The following is a 16,680-nucleotide window of genomic DNA, read 5'->3' as shown; positions in this document are numbered from 1 at the left end:
AGGGGGCAAAGTGTGTGACAAAGCACGATTTTGTCATTAGATCGAAGAACTCCGGATGAATTTATGAGATGGATGAGGTCCGATATGTAGACAGGAGTACTGCTGTATATTTATAAATGCAGTAATTTTCCAAGAGTATCCAGGTTGCTCTCTCTATGATCGATATCCCATTTTGAAAAAAGTTTTTTTTTTACTTTTGTCTTTTAGACCTATTAAAGAAGTAAATGTCATTACTTTTATCACATAGTTACTGATTCAACTCATAAACTTGAAAATATAATTACAAGATCAACTCGCCAGAACACGAATATCACAGGAGAACTTAGAAAAAGAAATTTGTAGGGTCCTTCAATTTGTTTCTTGCCGACGATTGGTCGACTCCAGATATACCTGACTCGGTGACCACTTATGCTTATGAGATTAAGTTTCTCAGTAATGATAGTACGAATTTCACCATTTAATTTAATATTTGGGGCAGTGTTCTATTTTACAGCAGTCACTGTAACACCATTAACATTCCGTTGATGTCAAAAGACGCAAATATGCTGACGCACTGACCTAGACAGAAGCAATCTCACACAATGCACCTGAGGTGAAAGGTTTGACGGCTGTGTCTGACAAATGGCAACATAGGAGAAGGGTCAAGCATTTCACAACGTAAATCATAAATCTGACAACCAATTCTCTAGTGCCCTTCACTCTATGCCATGCCATTTGGTGCATAGCAGTGACGAGAGAGAGAGAGAGAGAGAGAGAGAGAGAGAGAGAGAGAGAGAGAGAGAGAGAGAGAGAGGGTAGATCCAAGACGTACCTAAAAACGTTGTGCAAGGTTCACAGACCAACGTGAAATGAGGTTACCGTTCTTGATCCTTGTGATTCCTCCGGCCTGAGAGAAAAAATTTGCACAGCTCAGTTCTGTCCTAAGGTATAGAGTAACCTGGGTGTTTAATGTTGTTGTTGTTTGCAGGTGTATTGACGAACTTGTGCTCCTATGTAGTTGACGTACTTGTCTGAAGGCTTTCAACACACGTGTTTAGCATTGCATGATTGATTGCCAAACGATGAACTACGACATCAAACAATCCTCTGCAAAGTTTCAGGTCACGGTAGCATGCGCCTTGAAAGTGAAAGACTTCAACTTGTGTTCAAACTTTCCCAGGGGAATCCTACACCATACTACAATAGTTTTTCAAAATCAAGAATAAAAAGCAGGGTTCACCGACCGTCCACATTATGCTGCTAGAGAAACAAATCACCGAAGATTTACCGATATTTGAAAGTCAAAATGGCCGCCACCCCTGTGTTAACTCTGTTGAGAAGTATTTAAGACGGGTTATAACCTTGTCATTGTTATAAATGAATGTAAAACATGTTCTGTCCTTTACACCTTTCACAATGCAGGGAGAGATAAGAGCAGTCTTTGAACTGGGTCTTCACATTATCCTAATATTATTGTAATTCTCTCGTGTCTGTCAAACTGAAAAGAACTTGAACCTCACCTAAACACCTTTTGACACATAAGTTGAATTACATGGCAGAAACCATTCCCTTACCTCGACACTCTGGTTGAACGCCATTCGACAATCTCTTTCATTGCCAACTTTGATATTTTTGTTTAGCACCATGACAGTGACAGGCCCGTTGCCATGATAAGCTTATTTTTGTAATGTGCCACTGTATTCTTATCCTGAAACTTTGGCTGAGTGACTCTTAAAGACGCTCCTTTCCAATTCCTATCTTGACACTCTGATTCCAAACGTGGCACTCCTTGAACCAGATATTTACATTTACTCTCTTATTGAATATCTCTATAGAAATAGCATTTTACTTTCGCAACTTGGTAATACTGTTGTGTACAAAGATATTCATCAGCTTTGTAGATAAACTGTCTATAAAGAATTTCTATAACAAGCAAGAATATAAAATACGACCCAAACAATATAAACATCTTTAGGACAAGGAGACCTATGCCAAATTACCACGCGATCTAACCACAGTTTACAAGAGAAAACTGGTCAAGATTGCAGGTTGATACAGCATTATAAGTGGTTGAACAAAACTCGATACGGAATCGCTATGAGTGTGGAGTTTCTGGATGTTGAGTTAAACACCATATATTTTGTGTATGACAGTCAGTGCTATAGGCAAACACATGGCGCTTAAATGGGAAGTCCATGGCCAGTTTAGCCCATTGTGGCCAACTTCTATGGAGTTCTTTGAGGAGTTAACACTTACTACAACAATTAGACCGCGGATTTGGAATTGAAATGTGGATGATACTTTCACGGTGATGAAAAGGGATAATGTTACGACCTTCACAGATCATACCAACACACAAGACGAGGTGGAGAAGATATTGGAACATAAAGAATTTGACGAAGCACTAGCTGCTTGCGGTTATTCGAAATAGGCACTGACACAACATCAGCATGTGATCGCTTCATCCTCCGAAACTGGAGATTGTTATAAAATCAAGAAACCGACGAAAAGCATGGCGACATTTGCCCTAGACATTTATCTCTGAGAAACTATACAGAATTTACAGGAAAACACAGCATTTACGTTGCTTTCAAACCTCATCGAACTAAGCGGCATCTTCTTGTTCCTCCATAAAGAAGGCTAGAACAACGATGTGGTATAATATACAGGAGATTCCGTGTAAGGATAGGTGAGACAGGTCAAAATTGACGAACACTGGAAATCTGTTAGAGATAAGACAATTTTATCCGCCTTATTCAAACGCGCATAACAATTTCATCACCATTAAGATGACTTGCTGAGGAAGATCAGAGAATTGACTAACATGAGACGTCACGTTCCGCATATAAATATTATGAGATCATCATATTTACAATCAGTTGATCACATCGCCATCTAGTGGTCAGCTATAAATATTACATTCCTGCTTTCCTTTTTTGTCATTCTGATGAAGATCATCGTCGAGAGATCGAAAGCTTTTTTATCACTTGAGTTATAGAAACTCCCTATTGACAGTTATACAGTTGTTTACGTTGACAATCTGCAGAAATACTACTGAATGTAGCAATTCCCCCTGCCTCTCTGCATTCGTGCTACCATTGGCCGGTGTTGGTAGAAAACAACAGCTAATAACCTGACTGACAAATTTCTGTATTAAATTTATATTGGCCGTTTGTTCATTAAGTTTTTTGCCTGATAAATGGACTTTACATATAATTACTACAATCACAATTCTGAATTACTTTATCAACGGTGTGGAGACACTTCACACTTTGGCTGGTAATATCGTTACTAGAAATAACTAAGTAAGTTAACCGGTCGACTACATGTTCCCGTTGAGTGGTATACTTGTTTGAAAGCCTGTTTTCTACCTGCTTTCAAACTGCAAAATGTTAATCAGCGAAAAATTTTAGGCAAGTAACTTTTTACAGTGTCTTCCAAAATGCTTCGTGTTTGTGCTACTGTTTCCTTCGACATCATAGTCACACGTTAAACTTCACTGCTCCTTCTTATTTGTAAGAACTTTCGTTTTGTGGCAAAAATCGACGCTTCGGTAGAATAGACAACAGAAATCTGCGAACACGAATGTTTTTGTATACTGCCAAAGCCATGTATTTAATCAGACTTACTTTGTCTAATACATGATGTCAACGCTATAAAAATAATGCCTGTTTCTCCCATTTAAAGAGGGCTAATGAGCAGCGTCTCGGAAGCTGTTAGAAAACAGGTCGACTGAAACTCAGTGTTCTTATTGATTATTTCCAAACACAGTCAATTGGGTAGACAATAGCCCTGGTTACTGTAAATAATGACAATCTACTCATCAGATGTAACCTTCCGAGCCGTTGCAAATTATGACTAAAAAAAAAAATCTGCCATGTTTTTAAAATGTTTAAAACATCCTTATTATTGTCCGTATTATAATTTGACTGTGTGTCATTCATTTTCATCAACCAATCACCGTTGTGTCATTCATTTTCATCAACCATTCACGCTGTGTGTATTCATTTTATTAACCAATCACGCTATACATTTAGCAATACGAGCTGGGATTAGTCGGCGCCCCGTGATAGGTATGTGTACTTGTCTGGATATACCTGATGATTAATCATATTTGCCCGATATAAGGAAAGACACGTTTCCGGTGGCCTGCCCTATTTATACCTCGATAATAAATATTTTTCAAAAAAAAATTGTTACGTGCGATTAAGAAATTTATTCACGTTTCCTTGTGTCACATGAGAAAAAAGAAAATTTACAATCAACCCTGATTATTGGACACCGAAATGGATTAAACCGCTAACATCGTATCATATCATGCCATGTCATATGATATGATATCGTATTGTATCATATCATATAGTATTATCAAATCGATTGGAAACGGCGTTCCATAAGTAAATTGCATGTGTGTACAGAGTTTCTCAAATTTGGTTTGGTCCTAAAATGTGGTGTGATGGTAACCAAGGGCACTACGTGCACTGGGATGACAATCGCCCTGTAGCCATACGTTTATGAAACCTGCGCCATATATCGTAGAGGATGGAGCTGTATAGGGATGAAGTTTCACACAACCTTTGACGTGCAGGAGACAGTTTTGACTGTGGGTAGAGTAAAACACACTAATTAACATACAATTCGAGGAAAACAACGACTGAAAGCAAACCATTTCGACGACGGAATCTTCTTTTGTTAGTCAACTGCTGACAGCCATCGTAACACGTTGTCAGTCTGAGATGATATAATGCATTAAGAGAGCATGCAACAGGTGGTAGTAGCGTGATTGGCCGCTAACCCTGCATCCCCGTCATTTCTGTTTGATAAGCTCATCGTGGGAGGGAAATACAAATGAGGTTCCAAACAGATAGAGGGGCTTAGGAAAAACGATCAGTTCTTGCAAGCTTTAGATTTCATCAAGATTTTGAATCTTCTCGGATTAAGAAGACAGACACCAACAAAGTGCACGTGAGTACATTGCGATACACTCATTTTTTTCGAAAATGGTTGGTGTTAGTTGCACATACGTTAGGGTTAGGCATACAAAGAGTGTAGCGACAGATGGTGGCCATATCCGTATTCTATATTCATCGTTACATTGTAGTATCATGCAGACGACCGGCGAATTTGGTTTTAATTTGCGTTACAGAGCAGAATTTTTAGAACCATTTGGAATGTCACTAAACTATTGAGCCAAAGCTGTTCAACCTCATGTAACATATATTTACTGATATATATTTCGTGGCAACACAAATGCCGCTTCTCTAAGATTTAATATCGCTGGTTAAGCACACTGTTCATTATCCTCGGGCCTAAAAGTAGGAAAACATCAATTTAATGATTAGTGATGGGATGAACTGTTCGGAACAATCAAAGTAAGTGTCCTTGCTCCGTCAACACGTTAAGGGTAACATTTCAAATATCATAGTGCCATGTCACGTTACCGAAAAAAAAGTTAATAGTAAAGCAATAAATTATCATCCAGAAAAGTACTGAAATTGACAATATATACACAGAAGCTATCTTTAATAGGGCCTATTCAAAAATAATCGTCAGAAATTAAAATTGACGTATCGTGTTTTCTCTTTTAGATAATTGATTTCAACAAGTGATTACATATTACTTGTACGTTTTCTGCCAGACATGTCGAAGCTAAGCGTGAAGATATTTAATATTCGCCCACTGTTTGTTGTGGTAATGCTCGATAAATCCCGGCAGTCATATTTATCTAACGTCATCCTGTACCGAAACAATTGCAGCACCATGGAAACGAGCGGATTTAATCCAAAACAACGAACGCGGCGATGTAGGCTGTTCAACATGTTCAACATTTTGCTCAGTTTGGCGATATCGATATCGGTTTTAGGATTGTGCTCGTCCTTTGTCAGAATAAACTTAAAAAATGATCGTAAAATCACATCAGACGAGAACTTGGCACGAGAAGTGGCATCCCTATCTTCCAGGGATTCGTCAGTAGTTACACCGAAAACGAATTTACCAATTGACGTCGAAAGCGCGAGAAGAATAAACAGAGTAATCTATAACAGGGTTTCGAAATGTGGCAGTCGTACTATGATGGCAGTCGTCGAGAGGGTTTCTATTCGGAATAATTTTGCCCACGTAAAAAGCAAGGAGTACCGCAGCAGGACTGTAAGCGAGGACGAAGAAGTTGAACTCCTTTCCGAAATCATGAATATCACAGAGCCATTCCTCTACAATAGACACTTAGATTTCATTGATTTTGAAAAACACGGTATCGAGGACGCACCGATGTACATAAACTTGATAAGGGATCCCGTAGAGCGAAAAATATCACTATTTCACTACCTCCGATTTGGGGATATGCAACACATGCGTGAAACGAGCAAGCGGAACGTCAACGTGACATTTGAAGAATGTGTTCTCGGCATGCACGACGAATGCAGCGGCGGCAAGATCACAATTATTCCGTACTTCTGTGGACAGTCTGATCGGTGTCGAGAAGATGTTGAATGGGCGTTAGAAACTGCCAAACGAAACGTCGTGGAAAAGTACGTTTTTGTTGGAATAATGGAAGACTTTGAAAGATCCTTGCGCATTTTTCAGTACCTTATGCCACAGTTTTTCCGATCAGCACCAAAGGCTTACAAGATTATCAAGAGGAAAAACGTTATGTCGAAATTCAAATCTGTCTCTCGGAAGGAATCACCAGAGACTGTCAAAGAAATCATGAGGGGAAGGATGTACCTGGATTATGGATTTTACAATTTATCAAAGAAAGAATGCTATTAATTGAAAAGCAAATGGAAATGACGGCTATCACAAAAATACAGAGCTGCAAATGTGACATATGCAATTCCAAAATTTCGAAATATCTCTCCAGTTACACAACTCCGAAAAGGTACCACTCTGTTACGAGGAAATGACAGTAGTTATAGTGCAGTACCCCACTCCCGTACAACTTTATTTCTCTCAGATGGAGTCATGGTAGCAGGATTATTGTTCAATTACGGCAGGGGTGCAAATTAATGGTATTCACTCACCCAAAGACAGCAAATCCTTGCCTTTTTATCGGGAACCGGTTGACAAATTGAATACCACCATATTGTGTCATGAAACGAATCCACAGTTTACATCTGAATTGACTGTATTAAGCCCAAGCTGGCCACCAGACTTTTACTAGAAACAGTCTGTGATTTTGTAAAACCATGCATATGGCACCGTCAAGTAAAATGCGGAACAGACATTTCAGTTTGTCTGGATAAGTTACGAATGATAATACAGTATGCTTACTGTACGAGTTTTTATCTTGTCACCTCATCATTGGCAGATTCAAATGTTGTTCAAGTATGGTCTATTTTCCAATTCTAAATTGTACGCACACTAAATATCTCTGGCAATACAAATGTGCCATCATGTATCATAACGGTACTATTCTCCCGGAATTTCGGCATGTGATTGACTTACGGCAAGGAATTGCATTTCTCGTGATCTGGTACATCCCTAGATTCTCTCACAGCCCCTCGTCCGCTACGCTGAGCCTCAACCATATGGTCTTTCTAGCAACCAAGGCTCACCGAGCCAGCAGGATTATAGCGTAGCGGAACTTCGCCCGGCTCAACTGCTTAGGGCGGTACTATGGCTGCTATGGTCTGAGGTGAAGCCGGTGAGGGCCTGTGACAGAGTCTAGAACTTTTTTTTTTTTTTTTTTTGAAACGGCTTGGGGGAGGGGATCCTGGGGGACAGGTAACTGTGCGAGCCCAGGTGGAAACAACGTACATGTAGGAACGTTAGGTGACAGAACACAGACGTGAAACACGACGAGACATGTAACGTGTGAGTCATAATGCAATGGAATGAGGCTGACTTGCAATGACGAATAGGCAGCCGTTTAAAAAGTGTTTGAGTGTGCACCCAGTGAGTCTAGAACATCCCTACTCGAATTGAGTAGTGCGCCCTCTACAGCCTAGAACGATCATCTTGATCATTTTTCACGGGTGTTTTGTTAATATCAATTGCTGGAATGCACTGTTGTTGTTTACTTTTGAATTCTGGTGCGGACTAAAATTAAAGTAAATCTAGTTGGTCTCTACACGTACACATTGAATTTGGTTGCTGCACGGTCCCCTCGTTGGCTATTCAGCTCTGGGACTATTCGCCCCATAGACGAGTGTATACAGAAGCGAGAAACAATGATTTCTCGCCTATACACTCGTCTATGGGGCGAATAGTCCCAGAGCTGAATAGCCCTCCAAACGACTGTGGTCGCTGGAAACAACAGCTGTCGTCCTTTACATGATGAAGCGATGCATTCTTATGTACGCTACTGATAAATTGTTGTGAAGTATAAGTTATACTGAAGTATACAGTGTTTGAAATGCTAGAGCTTCGGATTGATTTCTAACTTACGTTATATAACTTTGTGAAAAAGACCACTCCACCAAACGGTATCAAAAGCTGGATAAATATTTACACTGCACATAAAAATAATGCTATGGCGTTCAACATATAGATAACTGGTTATTTTACAGTTAACGGCACCAATGATTTTGACGATGAGATACAGCTGGATATTGATACACTACCTAATTAGGTTTGTCAGTTTGCTCTCAAATTTACCCTTTTAGTGGTCAACTTTTACAACTTTGCGCCAACATCAGACAGACTAAAACAGCAGGTGACGCAGCAAGATGTCTGTAAACTAATTTACTATGTAGTATGTTTATATCTTTACAGCAGCTATCAGTTCAATTTCAGCAGCTATCAGTTCAATGGTGACACACACAGAGACTGGTTGCCAAGTTTACAAGCAGTTCAAATTCACGGAGAGGTGGTAAAAGAACGACCTTACTGCAAATTTAGACTCAGAGGACAGTGTTCTTTGTAGTTGAATATCAATAAAGTTCATGACTTCAAAAATAATAGAGTGATGTGTAAAATGAACAAACTTTACTTTGGTTATCAACAAATGAATGACACCACATTTCTCAATGAGCTGACATCGGGCCTACTTCAGTACGAAGTCAGGAGGTGTTTGCATAAGCGCCTTTGAAATTGAGGAGAGGGAGGGAAGGGTTTCTTCGGTACATACCCCATGAACCAGTAAATTCTGCCGTATCTCACGCCCATAAATGCTTGGTTTTACACTTTTGTAGTATTCAATATGCTCCAGAACATTTGCAGTCAGTTTTTTTACCGATGTTCCAGATGATTTGCCTGGCAGGAAACTGCCAGTTTTCAAGTACCGCAAAACAATGTTGTTGGCCGTTTGCTTTGAAATACCACCACAACGTTTACCAATTTCTGAAAATGACAGACCGTTTAAATACAACTGAACAATCTTCTCTCTCACTTCAGCTGGTGTCGTCCGGGAGCCATCCATGTTGCGTTTTTTGTCTGGTTCAACGTCTGTTTGTACAAATGTACAGATCATTACGCCAGTGAAACTGATAGCTGCTAATTACATGTCAGCGTATGTATACAAAGCCCCACCATGGCTGGCAATACCAGAACATCTCGTTGTCTGAGTTTTATTAGACTAGAAAGTTGCTGACTCAAAGCCCTGACTTCCAGACATTGCTATCGCTACTCAAACATTCTGATTCTTTCAGATCGATTTGTGTTGTTAGTTTTAGATTTTGTTTGAAGTCATGAACTTTATTGATATTCAACTACAAAGAACACTGTCCTCCGAGTCTAAATTTGCAGTAACGTAGTTCTTTTACCACCTATCCGTGAATTTGAACTGCTTGTAAAACTTGGCAACCAGTCTCTGTGTGTGTCACCATTGAAACTGATAGCTGCTGTAAAGATATAAACATACTACATAGTAAATTAGTTTACAGACATCTTGCTGCGTCACCTGCTGTTTTAGTCTGTCTGATGTTGGCGCAAAGTTGTAAAAGTTGACCACTAAAAGGGTAAATTTGAGAGCAAACTGACAAACCTAATAGGTAGTGTATCAATATCCAGCTGTATCTCATCGTCAAAATCATTGGTGCCGTTACTGTAACTTACAGAATGCTGTTGTAAAATTGCTCAATCCATGTTGATAAAAGAACTGATGCCTTACTGGTCTGTATAGTTGAAGAATAAGTTTATGATTTTGAAACGAGCACTGCAAATTCCAAGAGAAGATATAAAGCTTGAATTTGCGTGAGTCTGTGTTCTGTGTCTGTCTATATTGTGTGTGCAAATACATTGCTAAGACAATCCAGAAATTGAATGGTATTAACGAATATTCAATTTATTAGTGATTACCGATAGTATAACACTGGTAAAGTGATGCAAACACTCTGTAGACGATCACAAAACAAGATTTCGCTATCTTTATATACAGTCCTTCACATTTCAACATTTTGTTATATCACAGTTCCTCTATAGAGGGACTGTGGTTATATCTACAATGCACTTATAAGTCTTGTAAAAGTTCGATGGTATAATTCGATGGTAATAAGGTGGCTATCTTCATCGGTTAGACGCTCTGTAAACACAGTAAGCCTAACTGACCAAGGAATATACAACATTTTGTTGCCAGTCATTATTTTATCGAAAGAATTACCTAGTGTCGAATGGTTGTTTTTAAACTTTGGAACCTAAAAATTCACAAAACTCTAACAAATGTATGTGCATTGTAGGCCAATTCCAAACTCACATAAAACACAGTAAATATAATCTTACAAATAAAAGTTACAGGGCTTAAAGCAAAATACATGTAATAACTGAGAGAAAGAAATTCAGTGTTTACATGCATCAATTACTATTCATGATTAATGATAAACGATAGACAGTCTTCAAGAGGGAAGCAGTAGATGCAGACTTCCGTGATAACGACGTCCTTAGCTCTCTAAATTAGTCACGAAAATATCACATCAATATTCATAGCAAGCTAAAAGAAATGGTAACACCACTACTGACACGGCATTCTACCACACAGAGCTATACGACAGAAACATTCGTAAGTGCATGTATTTGTCATATAAAGCTAAATATGTAAAGTCATCGTGAGCAATTTGAAGGACTTGGATGTTGTACTTAGGTTTTAGGTCTTCTTTGTTTCATAATGTTCCTTTTCATTTGGCGATTCGTTGTTTCCACGGCAGGTATGTCTTCACGCATAATTGGTATTTTTCTGGCAGTTGGTTTGGCTTCCACAGGTGCTTCAAACGTCAGTACACCATCTTTAGACAGCTCAGTCGTTAACTTTTCAAGGTCGACGTTGTCTGGTAGCAGATAACGCTGGGTGTACTCCCTGTAGGCTTCGTACCTATCTTCCGCCTTTTCTTCTTGTTTAGCACGGATTTGAAGCCTGTTTCCTTGCAGTGTCACTTCGATATTCTCAGGTTTAAAGAGCTGAGATTGACCGATGCCCGAAATGTGTTGTTGCCTTCGTCTACTGCTACTTTGCTCTCGTTTTCTGTTGTTTTTCTTCGCCTTTCCCTCCAAGCCTTCCTTAACATCATTGCGTTCAGGTGCCGCTTTACTGTATCGGTAATGAGCTGACGACACGATGGACGGACGACTTGTAGAGAAAACACGATCCATGTAGCCCAAGTGTTCATTCAACATTTGCTGCGGCGTCATTTCCATCAAGCCCCTGGAGAACGGATGGTATCTTGAGAACGGGAGAGATGCATTTCAGCCATTATCTCCTGCATTTCTCGCGCCATTTGACGGGCTAAGCGAAATGTTGGTAGCATTCGGACTGGCAACATTTTCACGGAATAGCTAAATATTGTGTCCGCACAGGTAAAACTGTAATATCTCCTCGCAACTACTGACTGCTAGGTCAGCTCCCCCTTTGTCGATATGACGTACATTAGCCAGCTAAATTTCTTTTATACCCTCTTTCTGCCTGACGTAACAAACCTACAAAAATGACGAAACTTCCAGTACTTATTACTCATGTCACCCTCTGAATGAATCCAGAAAGATCGAGAACTATTGTTTGCAATTTCGTAACTCCAGTAACTATACTGCCATGAAGAAGCCGTTGGTAGCGCCATCTACGAGATAGTAGTTACGGCTGACTCGCAGCGTGTTTGCAAGGTATATCTGATTGGTCGATTGTCACTATTCACAGCAACTTAGGGAGTTTATTTGTATTGTTTTAATTATATTGGTAAGATTCAGCCAACCAATTGATAACAGCTTCGAAATCGCTGCAAGTCGCCCAGTAGTTATTCTTTTGTTTTCATGATTTACTTGCACTTCACACACACACACACACACACACACACACACACACACACACACACACACAACACACACACACACACACATCATATTTTTACACATAATCATATAGAGTACCGTCAAAGAATGATCAGGCCTGAATCCATGTGTGATTATCATACATACTTGGTTGAGTTACACATTTCAAGAGTAGGCTTTACGAGGCAAGGACGCACATGTAACATGATTACTGTAATAACGCTCTTTTCATTTTGCTATATTCAACTCACTGATATTCATATCAGTGATGATTTTCAAAAAGTGCTACATGTGTCCAACATGAATTATTTTGACTTGTAGAGTAAATGGTGGTGACCCGCGTTTCACGCTTACTTTCATTGTCGTTCACTTTTGACCGTTTTACACATTGTAGCCTGAAGTCATATTCTGAATCACGCAGCTTTTACGCTGTTATTCAGTTTTTGAAGCATTCCTATAACGTTTATTAAAATAATAATAAATGTTACTGGCTTTGTACAGTGATAATAATTTGCACCGTGTCCGAGTACTATAATGGTTGGTTGCTAAGGAAATGACAGTTTTCAGCTCGGCTTCTCACGGAGATAGTCAAGGTGCGGAACAAACTACTCAGTGTTCGTCTCATCTATATAGCAATTGTTAAAGTAACAGTTTTGCAATACATAATATACGGGCGGTGTTGTCCAAAATAATCTCGATTATATGTACCATGTACCACAGTTTACCTGCACTGGAGCGCACGCGTACTACCGGCATTTGCAAGGCAGCGCAATGCAAAAATTTTGCCTTTTTTATGGTAATGAGTATTTACCAATTTTTGACCCGGGACTATTTTTGTTTGTAAACAAAAAACTGTCGTCTGCAAGTTTTCATTCATATAAGTTCGGAGGCTGTTGCAAGTTATCGGTTACCGTATAATGAATGGACGACCTAATCTTTTCAGTTTTTATTTGTATCGACTATTCAGAAGAATTTCGAGCCTCAAAACGTGAAAAAATGATGTTGCGTTTTCGAAGATCGTTTGTTACTTACGTGTAGATGCACGAATGCAATCGAATGTGAGCAGACCAGCGCAAGCTCTCCGACCACAGCCTGGGAAGGCAAGCAATATTAGTCTAGAAGTTATGAATATGATCAATAAATGTCATGTATTAAACTTTCTTTCTCTACACAAGCCTTACCTACGTCTAGCGTGTCCCTAGCTATCTCTGTATAGTATTTCCAAGAAAACAGTCCATATAAGCTTACCTATTAATTGCCCTCCCTAATCCCCTTCATTAATTTGTTCTGCCGATCACCAAAGTGGGGGCATATCGCCCTGACCAAATAACTGGAGTTGCCAGAGCCTGGAGTTGCCAGTGTAGTATACAAAAGTTTGGGCAACTGGTCTCAGTGCCAAAAAATATGAAGTCAGCGAAAAGTTAAAAACAAACACATAAAATGTTTTATTTCTTAAAACAGCCTTTCACAACAAATATTTCTAACATTGAAAAAACGAGCACAAGCGTAGGTTTGAAACTTGTGCAAACACGGAAAGCTTGCTCCAATTCTGCATGCATATCAAATTAATATCAAACCAGAATTGAAGGACTAAACTGCAGATGACTGCCGCACTAACTGATAGGCTGTTGCGCAGATAGTCTGGTGAACGCCTTGGCCCACAGTAACTCAGCAGCCGAGAAACGCTAGGCGACTTGGGTGCCAGTTTGGGAAAAACTAAGCGTCCAAAACTCCGATCAGGGATACAAGCTTACACAATGTCTTGTTCCGTCGTTATTACAGCAAAGTTCTTTAATGAGCTGGTGAAAGCTTTTAACATGTAATTTTGAGATGGCTTATTTCATGTCTTCTTGCCAAGTTTTCCAATCTTGTAATTCTTTTTGTTTAGCATTTCATTTTATGCCAATGTCACGTATGTGTACACGGCTACATAAACAGGCCTAAATAAATAATAAACGTGCAGGAGTGGTCACATATGGAGGTCAACGTTATAAATCTTACAATGTATCAAAATCTACTTGTAATAATAATAATAATAGTAATAATAATAATATAATAATAATAATATAACGATAACGAAGACGACAACAATTATAAAATATTCGAGATTGTTCAAAAGTGAGATGAAAAAATAACGTTGTTGCCGATCTACGCCTACGCCCATTCCAGCATGTCTACCCTAAATAGTCGACAAGTATTGCACTCTCCGTTATTTGTATCTCCTGAAAACATTTTATATTTTTACGACTTTACAAACTGCAAGTAAGCTGTAATATTGCCATGGTGTCTCAGCTCCGTTCATTAGGAGAAGAGGGCAAAGATACTGTTTAAAGATGATTAAAGTGTCGTCACAAATACCAGGCAAAATCCGTGAAATAATTATCACGAATGTTTAAACGTTATAAAATCGGCATCAATCAAACGATCTTCAAACTCGGCAAATTCCTACGTTTCTGTGAAGGTGCAGTCGTAACAAACAGATAGGTGTGAAAGACCTACAGGCGTTTCCCTCAAACAGGCTTCGTCACGACTGATTCACAAAATACGCAAATGCTTGTCAACTATATCAAATTTATGTCGTAATGCTAAACAATTGCTTAAAAATTACGAATATATTATCTGATTATAGGCGCCCGCACCGCGACCGTACCCGGATCTGCGACAAAGCAATTGGGGAGGGGCCTCTCGATCTCTATTGACAAATAATGAATATTCATGAAGCACTGTCGCTTCCGTCAACTAGAAATTCAGTACTGAGTCACCTTTGTTTGCAGCTGTCAACTGGTCGATAAGCGGCACGTCAGCTCCACCCGTACCCGCCCGCACTCGCCTTAACCTCATTAATAGACATTGATGTATATATCACACCGAGCTTATTTTTAACCATGGCAAGCACAAAACGTCACGTTTTCGCGAATAATTTGTTCAGTAATCGGAAGGGCTTCAAAGTGAGGGCACTGCAAGCGGAGTTCCAAGATATGAAACCCTCCAGCAAGAAAAACAAACCATGCCTGTGATCGCGGAAGATGACTTGTCATGGCGTAAACGGGCATGCCGAGAAACTCAGGATACCGGCAAAATATCCCAAGAAGGTTTATTTGTCACAGAAAACGATTGCAGCCGAGACGAGGACGAAAACAGAGTCTACGGTACGTTGGCAGACGAGGACTGCAGTCGACGCAAGCCGAAGAAGATATTATCAGCATTAACGTACTGTCCGAGGGGTGAAAAATCGTGTCCGAGCCGGAGTCACACAGTTTGAATTTAGGCCATTACTTAGTACTTCAGTCGAGGGTAAGTGGTTTCTAGGAATATTTACTCACCACTTTACTCATTCATACTCGAGAAATTGTACAGCGTAGTCGACCGAACCGTTAAAAAGGCTAGGCGCACAGTGTCGGCAACGAGTAAATTTTACCACATTTCACTAAGGTCAAATTTCCTGAGAATGTAAAATTGCACAACGGAGCTGAGATGTCCCTGTAATTTGTTCTTGACATTCTTTATCGACGGCTTGGCGCAAACATTCAAATTTAATTTGGTCACAAAAATTTATCAAGAGACGATATCACTAAAGCATGGACACACGTATCCGCGTGTAAACACCGGTATGGTGGTATGTTGTGACCGTTGCATGGATGAACGTCTGCCAGGTTCAATTATCTGGTTCACGAACAGGTCTCACAACACCCATTGTTATCTTTCTTTGTGTACACAGGTAAGTCAGACTATTGTTTTGGCGGTTGGCCAAAGACTGTTATTTCGGATAGGCTATTTTACAAAAGAGAAATAAAAGCAAAGGGAGAAAGAGGCGTGACAATTACATTTTTCGTCGGGATAATCATTGAGGCAACTGGCGTGACCACTTGCACTTCTGGTACTGCGGTATAACACTAACACTGCGAATAGCAATATCAAGTCATAGTCCCTCAATACTGCGATCAAGTTCAGTGACCAAAATGATTTTTGCTTAGAGGCAAATCCGACCATCACACTGAACACCTTATAATATAATACCTCAGTATTTCATGAACATTAACATGTAGGGGTAATGTAATCATTATATAATGAATCCCGGATATGCGAAATACCACTTGTAGTAGTGAAGTTGTAGATAGGGCCTACAGGCCCAGTCTAAAATTCTAGGAATGATTAACGATGGTAAATAAAATTTCCAATATTCTTTGAATTACGATATCTCCCATCCTTCCAAATCGTGATCTTCTGATTTGGCTGTATGTCATTTTTATCTTCCCGTGCATTTGAATTATGTCACCATGGGAATCATTTTTACATCATGACAGTTCCTTGATTGGCCGTATAATATCAACACTGTGCAGTGAACTGGCTCACTGTTATGGTTTAATTTGTATCTCATACAGTAGCTTCCGAATTGTGGTCCACTGCATACAGTATAGCTAGCTGATAGTTCCGCTGAATGGAAAGGACATCCGGTCTTTGCTCAATGATACTTTTCTGACGCCCGTGACGCGCCTCCACTGTATTCGATGT

The 16,680-nt window shown here is 39.6% G+C and overlaps 2 protein-coding genes across 2 annotated transcripts in view; one reads left to right on the top strand and one right to left on the bottom strand.

The window, feature by feature from the left end:
- Positions 1 to 10,989: 10,989 nt before the first annotated feature.
- Positions 10,990 to 11,538, bottom strand: LOC139132319 (alpha-crystallin B chain-like). The gene has a single exon (XM_070698708.1). It carries the CDS (start codon positions 11,536 to 11,538, stop codon positions 10,990 to 10,992), a length of 549 nt encoding a protein of 182 aa, XP_070554809.1.
- Positions 11,539 to 15,194: 3,656 nt separating this feature from the next.
- LOC139132318 (glutaredoxin domain-containing cysteine-rich protein CG12206-like) overlaps positions 15,195 to 16,680 on the top strand; it is a 28,507-nt gene continuing 27,021 nt past the window's right edge. Inside the window, exon 1 of the mRNA XM_070698707.1 lies at positions 15,195 to 15,317. Within this exon, the coding sequence (XP_070554808.1) occupies positions 15,195 to 15,317 (123 nt within the window). The remainder of the gene's footprint in view (positions 15,318 to 16,680) is intronic.

Source organism: Ptychodera flava, chromosome 4 (assembly GCF_041260155.1).
Source record: "Ptychodera flava strain L36383 chromosome 4, AS_Pfla_20210202, whole genome shotgun sequence".
NCBI classification, from domain to species: domain Eukaryota; kingdom Metazoa; phylum Hemichordata; class Enteropneusta; family Ptychoderidae; genus Ptychodera; species Ptychodera flava.
This window is presented reverse-complemented; position numbering and strand designations above follow the sequence as displayed.

Bases quoted from the DNA above. Each gene is read 5' to 3' on its own strand.
- LOC139132319 (XM_070698708.1), bottom strand. From the start codon at position 11,538: ATGACGCCGCAGCAAATGTTGAATGAACACTTGGGCTACATGGATCGT.